Raw genomic sequence first — 10,273 nt, 5'->3', positions numbered from 1 at the left:
CACAACCGGCGCCAATGATGACTATGACGCCTTTCGGAGTCAAGTGGAGCCAACCGACGCGCGCAAAAGGGGTATTGCTCAGCAAAGGTTTCTGGATCCAATCTGATGCCTGGGAAAATCAAGTGTAAGGAATCTGCAGCTAGAAGTCTCTATGAGATGCATCTTTGAAAACGTGCCCCATGGAGCTTTGTATTGTAAATACAGCGCATCCTTGGCATCATTAGGGGGTTTTTAGGGTAGCGCAAGAAATCTGACGCATCAGAGCAAATGTGTCAGATTCTTTTAAATGAGACCCTTTCTAACGTGATGAGAACGGATGTCTCATCGGCGGCCAAGGTTTTGTATAAATATTTTTTGTGATTAAGGCTACATGTAGTTCTCTTATTAGGGCCCCCAAGCTTTCTCTACTCTGGTTGGTTTTTGGTCACTAACTAGGACATCAGCCACTTCATTACAAAATACCGAAACTATTGGACAAGGCTCCCAGCACGTTCAAGGGGTTGAATCCAGCACCTAGGTACGTAAAAACAAACTGAAGGGCTCATAATTTTCGCAGCCAGTGCAATGCCTGCATTTTCAAAAAGTTCTGAGGGTCTCAGCCTGCTTCTAGGATATTTCAGAGTTGTACAATCTGCAAAGAGGAAAGTATGTAACTAAGGAGTGTGAAATACAAATAAAAAGATATAATCAAACATAGTAACATTTATCACACAAGGTTTGCAAAACATATAAGAATATATTTTATTTTACAAATTTGAAAATATTCAGAAAACTACAAAACAGGAATTGTTAAATAGAAGATTATTCTTTGTGGTCTAATCCGAGTTGAGCATGAGGCTGACCCCCTGGAGCACCCAGTGAGAGCTATGCTTGGTGGTGAAAAGGTCTGCTTCAAACACCAGACCAACTCCCATAGCGTTTCGTCTCATAGATGTTGTATACACTGGTGTTCTGAGAGTGTTCTGCAGAGAGAAGAAATGACCATTAGAAAGAAATAAAAAAGTTAAGCATATGATCTTATCAACTGATAAAGTTGATGAGAACTGCCTACAATTTTAACGTTTCAATTTTTAGGAAACCCAGGATATAATTGACAAAGTTTTGACACAGTGCTGCCTCTCAAGCCTTTTTGCTGCACCACCCTGCGTCAAAACAAAAGGACAGGAATGCGCTGTATCTACAAGATACAGTGCATTCCTGTCCTTGTCACCTGCGCTGGCGCACAAATTGCTGCCATGCGCCAACTCAGGCACCCATGCACCATGGTTGAGGGGATGATTGTTTTTGTGCAAGAAGGAACACCTTCCTGCATAAAAACAATCAAGAGGCGTTTTTCTCCTTCTACACATAAAAAGAGTTAAAAATGGGGAGAAATAATGTTATTTCTCCCTGTTGTGTCACCCTTATGCTATCTCTGGGGTGGCGCAGGAACCGGACACATTCCCAGGTTTACGAAACCATGGAAATCTGGGAATGCGTCAGATTTTATGGGTGTTGCGTGGGAACACCCAAAGCAACATCCAGAGAACACCCCTTTCACGCAGAGTGATGCGTGAAAGGGGGCCATGTCTACAAGTGACATGTAAAGTGGCTTTGTGTGGCCTTGTAGATAATGCCCTGCAGGCTGCACCACTGGTGCATTATAAAAAGTGATGCACTGGCGGTGCAGGCCGCCTGTAAATGAGGCCCCCAAATTCTTGCTATTTTATTTGCTCCCAGGCACTGGTCTTTGGATATGAACCCCAGTGCACTACAAACTAATTAATGTACTCATTCCTCCAATCTTTCCATTCCAATCTCTTCAGACAAACTTATCTACGACAAACAAAACTTGACACAAGAGTCAGGTCTTGTTAGTTTGGAACACCACAAAATAGTGGTACATATGCATTGATTTGCTTAAGCACATAATGTTGATTTTTATTTTTAAATACATTTTGTGCAGGCACATTTCCACTGACTTGTTTTCTATTTAGATTAGCCTGGGACATATTTTGAAGGGATCTATGGTTGTTCTTTGTAGTGTCTATTAATAACTTAATAGACAGGCCAAATAATTGTTTTAACAGGGTGTTGGACAGCATTACACCCGTTTGAACCACAGGGGAGGAAAGATGGGGGGAGGTTGTGAATAGTGACAAAAGCAAATCAAACTGTCAAACCTACATGATAGGGCAAACAAATTCAGCTTATAGCAACTCTATAGCAATAATTAAAAATAACTTAATAAGATCAAGTATTTTACAAGTTTGGGACAAACTAACAAGTTACTTACCTTCGGTAACGAATTATCTGGTAGAGACTATCTAGCTGCAGATTCCTTACCTTAAAATTCCCTGGCATCAGCTGAGCAGTACCCTGCGCGCCCCGTCGGGAGGCGTCGTTCGGATCAGCGTGCGTTGTCCGGCTCCGCGTGGCATTGTCAGTGTCATTGGAGCCGTCTAGGACGTCACGGCTGTCTATATAGACGCCACCTCGGAGCATGTACGTCAGTTCTATTCCCACAACTTTCTACGCCAGAAGCGCAGAGTCATGGAAGAACTAATAGCATGTAGTTAAGCTTTTTCACTTGACTGTTTGAAGATTATTTTTTTTACATGCCTTTAAGAAAGGCAATCACTTGGCTATCCAGGCAGTAGTGTCTCGCCAGCGTGTGCAAGATAGCCCACGTTGCCGCTTGGCAGATGTCAAGCACCGGCATACCACGAGCTAACACAGTGGTAGCAGCTGTCCCTCTAGTAGAGTGAGCCCTCAAGCCCTCTGGAGGCTGCTTCTTGGCCAAAGCGTAGCAGATCTTTATACAGAGTATGACGAGCGTGAAGTGGACCGTTTCTGTTCTGCCTGACCCTTCTTTGCACCAACGTACCCCACAAAGAGTTGGTCGTCCACCCGGAACTCTTTTGTGCGGTCAAGGTAGAACGATAACGCTCTTTTTTGGTCCAGCCAATGGAGACACTGCTCTTCCTTAGAGGGATGCGGTGGTGCAAAGAAGGTGGGCAGGGTGATATTTTGACTCAGATGGAAAGGGGTCACCACCTTGGGGAGGAAAGAGGCACGAGTTCTTAATACTACCTTGTCAGGATATATTGTGAGATACGGTGGTTTTGAAGATAAAGCCTGCAACTCACTCACTCTCCTGGCAGATGTAATTGCCACCAAAAAGGCTATTTTAATAGTGAGCAGCCGGAGAGGACAGTTATGTAAAAGCTCAAAGGAGCCCACATTAGGAAGGTAAGAACAAGATTAAGATCCCACTGAGGCACAAGACCTTTAAAAAATCTTTGTACTATATGAGACTTAAACAAAGATGGTTGATCGGACAAGCGTAGAATAGCCAATAAGGGAGCAAGATAGCCCTTAAGGGTCCCTAAGGAGTAACCCTGTTGGGCAAGAGATAGAATAAACAAAAGGGTATTAGAAAGAGAAGAAAGAGGATCAATAGACCTCTCTGTACAATACGAAACAAAACGTTTCCATCGGCAGGCATAAATCGGCTTAGAAGAGGCACGCCTTGCTGCCAGAATGACATCACAGACTTCAGAAGGGAGGTCATAACCAACAACTGGCGCTGCTCAACCTCCATGCATGAAGCCGCAAAGTTGACAGGTTTGGGTGAAGAACCTTCCCCTGCTGCTGCGAAAGAAGATCCTCCCAAAGAGGCAATCTGATTGGAGGACTGATGGCGATTTTGAGAAGCTCTGGATACCAGACTCTCCATGCCCGATCGGTAGCCACTAGGATTACTTGGGCGCGGTCGTTCTTGATTTTCTTTAGAACTCTGGGCAGAAGTGGTATTGGCGGAAAGGCGCACAGGAGGCCTGAACTCCACTCGCGACCAAAAGCGCCGCCTAGCGATAGCCCCCCTGGAAACTCCAACGCGCAAAACTGCTGACATTGCGCGTTCTCTACGGAGGCAAACAGATCTAACCAAGGCTCTCCCCACTGCTGAAAAAGTCCCTGCCACAGCTCCGGATGGGGATACCATTAGTGACCCGCTAAGCATTTTCGGCTGAGCTCGTCCGCCCTGGCGTTCAGAGAACCTGCCAGGTGTTGAACTACCAGGATTATGCCCTGCTGTTCCAGCCATGTCCAGAGGCGCAGAGCCTCTTGACAAAGGGTCCACGACCCCACCCTGCCCTGCTTGTTGCAGTACCACATTGCGGTGCTGTTGTCCGTGAACACCTGCACAACCTTCCCTTTCACAAAAGGAAGAAATGCTTTAAATGCTAGTCGGATCGCCCGAAGCTCCAACAAGTTGATATGGAGCCCGGATTCCACCGGAGACCAGTGACCTCTAATCTCCACCTCTCCCAGATGGCCGCCCCATCCCAGAAGTGACGCATCTGTGACTACTTTGTGATCTGGTTGGGGTAGGTAGAGGAGTCTGCCTTTGACCCAATCGCAGTTCACTAACCACCACTGCAGATCCTTTGCAGTTCCCTCCGAGATCTGAAACACGTCGGTAAGATTTCCCTGATGCTGTGCCCATTGGAGCATCAGGTCCCACTGCAGAGCCCTCATGGGCCATCTGGCATGCTTGACCAATAGGATGCAGGAAGCCATGAGTCCCAGCAGCCTCAGAGTCTGTCTCACCGAAATCCAGAATAGAGACTGAAACATCGGTATCATAACCTGAATATCCTGGACTCGCTGCTCGGGAGGATAGGCCCAATACTGCACTGTGTCCAGAACAGCTCCGATAAAAGTGAGAGGGAGTCAGGTGTGACTTCAGCACATTGATAGTGAACCCCAGCGAGTGCAGGAGGTTCGCCCTCGCCTGGAGATGGGTGACAAGAACCTTGGGCGCGGAAGCCTTCAACAGCCAATCGTCGAGGTAGGGGAAGACTGAAATCCCTGACCTGCGCAAATGCGCTGCTATCACCGCCATAACCTTCATGAACACCAAAGGGGCACTGGTGAGACTGAAAGGGAGCATGGTAAACTGAAAGTGCTCGTGGCCCAACTTGAACCGCAGGTAACGTCTGTGGGCTAGCAGGATGGGGATATGAAAATACGCATCCTTTAAGTCCAACGCTACCATCCAGTCTCCTTGATCTAGGGCAGACCAGACCTGAGCAATTTCTCCTTCTTTAGGAAGAGATTGATGTCCCTTAAATCCAGGATAGGGCAAAGACCGTTGTTCTTTTTGGGAATCAGAAAGTAGCAAGAATAACAACCACTGCCTACTTCTGACATCAGGACCCTTTCTATGGCTTCCTTGGCCAAGAGAGCCATAACTTCCTCGCGGAGCAAAACCAAATGATCCTCCATCAGCCATTCTTTTTCGGAGGGATAGAGGAAGGGAAAGACTGGAAGGGGAGGGAATAACCCTTCCGTATGATCTGCAGAACCCACTTGTCTGTTGTGATGGAAAGCCAGTGAGGGAGATGAAATGGAATCCTCCCTCCAACTGGACGGACGTGGTCCTGCAGAACCACACTAGGAGGGCTTGGGCGCAGTGCAGGGGGACTGTGTGGTGGCCGACCTCTGGCCAGACCCTCTGGATCTGACGGTACCACAACCACATCCTCTTCCGGGATGTTGTGAAGCCTTTGGACGGTGGCTAAACTGTGGCTGGCGTGGTACCACGCCCCTTCTGAAGCCTCGAAAGGGGCGAAAGACAGACTGCTGTCGTGCTGGTGCTGAAAGGCCCAAGGATCTGGCCGTAGCTTGAGAATCCTTGAACCTCTCAAGCGCGGAGTTTGCCTTCTCACCAAAAAGGTGAGAGCCATCAAAAGGCATGTCCATCAAACTTGACTTGACATCCCCTGAAAAGCCAGTTAAACGTAGCCAGGTGTGGTGACGTAGGGCTCTGCCCAGCGAGTTGGTCGTGTCCAATCCACACCTGATCGTAAACTTGGCTGCATCACTCCCATCCTTGACAGCCTGGATGAGGGTGTCCCGTACGCCCTCCGGGACCTGGGGCAGCACCTGTGCCACCGTATCCCACAAAGTATGGGAAAAACGACCCAAGAGGTGTTTACTGACCTCAATGCCAGGCTGGTGGAAGAAAACATTTTCTTTCCAAGCTAATCCAGCTTCTTGGATTGCCTATCCAGGCGAGCGGAAGGGAAGGCACTACGGGCAGTAGAGGCTTGGACCACCAAGCTCTCCGGGGTGGGGTGTTGGGTCAGGAAACTAGGGTCGCTAGTAGAAGGTCTATGGCGGCGGCCGACCGTCCTATTCAAGGAGCCCCTGTGCTGGGTTTGGACCATGTACCCAGGAGGACGTCTGTTAGGGCCTCATTGAAGGGCAACACCAGCTCTGATGTTGTCACTCCCGGCTGAAGCACCTCTGTAAGGAGATTCATCCTGACTGGCACCGTAGAGAAGTCTAGGTCCAAGACCTCAGCTCCCATACGCACCACCATAGCATAAGAAGCTCCCTCCTCTGTAGCCACATTAGGAGGAGAGAGCATACCAGTATCTGGAGATGTGTCCAGTCCACTGGCCTCCCTCCTAGATCCTCATACCAGTCCTGTTCTAGGTCATATTCTAAAGGGTCCCCAGACTCCTCCCAATTCCTCTCCTGTGCCTGGCTGTTCTGAATAATGCTCAGACAATGATCTGGGCCGAATCGGCACAATCGGAGTCAGCGTCGTACGACGTCGCTCCGGCTCCGGATCATCCAGAATGAGGATGGGGCTACCACCGGTGGGCTCCGGTGGTGGAGGAAGCATCGACGACGGACCCGGTGCCGGAGGAGGTTGACTGTGAGGGACCAGTGCTGGCCCGAATCTGGTATCGGATCCTGGGGTCCCCAACGGCGCAGAGGACAAAGCCACTGTTGTCAAACCCAAAGGGGCCCCTGGGACCCCATGGGGCCTGAAGACCCACCAGAGGGTGTAGCCGGCTCAAAAACGAGACTCATGCCTCGTAAAACTCTTTTATTTGAGCGGGGGTCGCTCCGGTCCCCGGAAAAGGGGGAAGACACGGAGTCGACCCTGGCAACGGCGCTGCGGAACTGAGCTCGGAACGTTGACGTTCCCTTGAAGCCTCGTCGGCCGACGGGCATGGCGAAGTCGAAGTCCGCTTGGACTTCTTCTTCTTCTTCTTGTGCCTCCTACCTGAATGATCAGACGACCTCAAATGCGAGGAAGAGGACTTGGGGCTCCGGGAGTGGTGCCGCAACCTCCTCCTACTGCAGGACCGTGACCTCCTTGGAGTCTCCCCGACCTAAGACAGCTGTCGGCCCGCAAGAAGCTTGAAGGATCTCTCCCTATACGCCTTCGGAGCCGTAGCCCGACAGTCAGAGCACGAGGTGGAGTCGTGATCCTTCTCGAGGCACAAAAGGCAAACACGGTGCTGGTCCGTCACCGACATGGAGCGATGACATGCACCACACGGTTTGAACTCAGTCTTTCTCAAACACATGACTTCTAACAGTCAAAAAGGTGAAAAAGCCTTGAAAGGGTAGCTCTAATCCGGATCTGCGCTTAACCAGTGCGGAAGGAAAAGAACTGACGTACACGCGCCAAGGTGGCGTCTATATAGACAACCGTGACATCATAGACGGCTCCAACGAAGCTGATGACACCACGTGGATCCAAACAACGCCTCCCAACAGCAGGCGCAGGGTACTGCTCAGCAGAAAAATTTCAGATTCAAAGATGAGGCCAGGGAATTCTAAGGTAAGGAATCTGCAGCTAGAAGTCTCGATCAGATAACAATATAACTTAAACTATGCCTGAAATCTAAAGCTTGGCATTGGTGAAAGACAAACAATGGTAGTTTAGCTAACCATGTTGTGATAACTCGTGGCAGTCGGATCAATAAGCTTTTAAGTTTAAAATATCAATAAGGTGAACTATGCCCTTGCTGCTAGTTATATTAATTAGTTAGCTCAATTGTAACTACTTTATCAAATGTATATAACAAGATATGCACATGTGTTTTCTTGTGGATAAAACAGAAGATCCATTAATGAATTAATGCTGGTTGTGGACCTATTAAATATCATTACCTGCCTGGAGCTCCTACAGTATTGTTTTTCATACTTTTACTTGTTGATGGTGACTTATGAGAAATATGACGTGACTACAACTGTTTAAAGTACACTATAGCCCATACAACAACTTTTCTTGTAGATATATCCTTGTATATTATTTCATGATGTTGTGATACTGATTGGGACCCCTGGTCCAGCGTAAACAACTATGCATTTGTGCACACTTATGAACACTCTGATGAATACTATAATGAAAGTCAACATTTGAAAACTCAAATTAATTGCGATGGTTATGAAATGGCCCATAATTTCGTTATTAAACCAACATAACCATTTGATTGATAAATAAAAGATCCTGTAATTGAAGAGATTGGCAAATATTATAATACCTGTAGCTTGAGACGATGAGCTTCAATTGGGATCACCTTTAGAATTGGCAGTTCCACTACAAGTACTTTGGGTTTACTTTTGATAAGGCAGGAATTTTGAACATCCCAATCAGCTCCTTCAAGATAAAGTCCAGAAATAAAGCATCCTGAATTGGAAAAACATAAATATACATATCAAAATATACTCTGATGAAACTATTAACACAATTATGAATGAATTCGGAGTTGGACGCAGTTTTCACTGAGGAATTAATGTAATAGTATTCGTAGGCTCAATTTTTAGACATTTTCTTAAACGTTTTTCAACAAACACACAAAGACAATTTCAGTGTGTAGTACAATATCAGTTTATACGCTCTTCTCTGCAATGCTTAATTTGTGATGGTCTCTTCTCGGGACCAGCACTTGTGTTTTTTAACACCAACGCATTTGTATGCCATTCCACCACATGGCGGCGCTGTCCATCTATATTAACAGAAAACATTATCAACGTACTGGATAATTCAAAGTGTATTTTTAAAAAGTAACAATACGACCTCGTCCAGGCCATTCTTACAGCTTTGGGTGACCCAGAATATTCCAAACTGTCACATTTGTTGGAGTTTGATGGGTAGCAGGTAGCATTGGTTTAGTCATTTGCCGGCACTTTTAGACCCAGTGGATGGTGCAAACTGCAGTGGCCTTCTGAGGCATATATTAGGCCCTGGCACTTATCTGCTTACACATTAAGCATAGATTCTATGCATTATCTAACACCCTCCCTTCCCTTTGTGTTTAATGGCTGCATGCTAACACTCTGTTTCCGATTATTCCGTTGTAAGTTCACACTATTCTCCAAGGGCATCTGCTCCCCTCTGTCATTTTGAATAAGGCTCTAATAATGTACATGCCCCATTCCACATGGGAGACAGTGAAAAGTAAAACATTGTCCACTGCACCCTTATTTACCATAAGCTGCATGAGAGACGCAGAAACATAAGCATTGTCTACAACAAATTCCAGGGTTTGAAAAAATAAACTTCTCTATCTGCTTGTATACTACAGATTTTGAAAAGCCACACATACCTTGACCAGGGCGCTCAGTGACTTCTTCTTCTGCCTTGTAGCCAGTCACTTGAGTATACAAGGTGGATCTGTCAAGAGGCCAGCCATTCTTCCTGCAGGTGGCTTGGACAAGTGCTGTCAGGTAAGACTCCGGAATATGCAGCCCTGACAGCCACATCACATTGGGCTCACTGCCGTTAACCTGGAAATACACAGCATCAGAAAGACGAGTTTAGGATGCTTCCTCTTCAAGCAACATATTCCTAATTTACCAGAGAAAGAAGAATTTAGGATGTTTCCTCTTCAAGCAAAATAGTCCTAATTTACCAAAGAGAAACAAGTCAATCTGCTTTTGTAGTTCGGTTGTTTTGGTAGACTGCTGTTTTCCCCTAACTGTCCTTTGTTAGGCTCGCTAGGTGCCTGCCTGTAGACATCTGTTCGGTTGCCATGTCTGCAGTCCTGGCCAGTGACTCAGTAGCTAGCATGCATTCTGGGAGTGGCAGCAGTTATTTCTTTAGAGGGAACCAATTGCACTAACACACCTAGTAACAATGATCTGTGAAACATACGTTCATACGGTTGAGAGGGAAGGGGCTTGAAAACCAAGCAGGTAAGGTGAACTTGCTCTGCCCTTAATAAGAGAGGGGCACCTGAGTGTGTTTACTATAAGATCCTTCAAGGTGAGGAGGCTGATCCCAGTTACTGGGTATCCCAATCTCATCCAGCCATACGTTATGTACTAAAATGTTTGCATGTCTGTAGTTACATTTAAAGCAAGCCTGGGAGGTTATTTACCAAGTGGTAAGAACACAAATTCACGGCTAAGTTTACTACACCCTACTGAAGTAAACATGTATTTAAGGCTGCAATCTTATGTAGAACCTAGAGTCGCT

General features: G+C 46.8%; 1 protein-coding gene across 1 annotated transcript in view; it reads right to left on the bottom strand.

Annotated features, from left to right (window-relative positions):
- Positions 1-771: 771 nt before the first annotated feature.
- DNAH10 (dynein axonemal heavy chain 10) overlaps positions 772-10,273 on the bottom strand; it is a 1,282,131-nt gene continuing 1,272,629 nt past the window's right edge. The window contains exons 77-79 of the mRNA XM_069215014.1: positions 9,402-9,582; positions 8,337-8,482; positions 772-962 (exon numbers count right to left, since the gene is read on the bottom strand). Of these exons, the coding sequence (XP_069071115.1) occupies positions 816-962; positions 8,337-8,482; positions 9,402-9,582 (474 nt within the window). The 3' untranslated portion in view covers positions 772-815. The remainder of the gene's footprint in view (positions 963-8,336; positions 8,483-9,401; positions 9,583-10,273) is intronic.

This window comes from Pleurodeles waltl, chromosome 11, assembly GCF_031143425.1.
Source record: "Pleurodeles waltl isolate 20211129_DDA chromosome 11, aPleWal1.hap1.20221129, whole genome shotgun sequence".
In the NCBI taxonomy this organism is placed as follows: domain Eukaryota; kingdom Metazoa; phylum Chordata; class Amphibia; order Caudata; family Salamandridae; genus Pleurodeles; species Pleurodeles waltl.
Note: the sequence above shows the minus strand (reverse complement) of the source record. Positions and strands in the feature narration are given on the sequence as shown.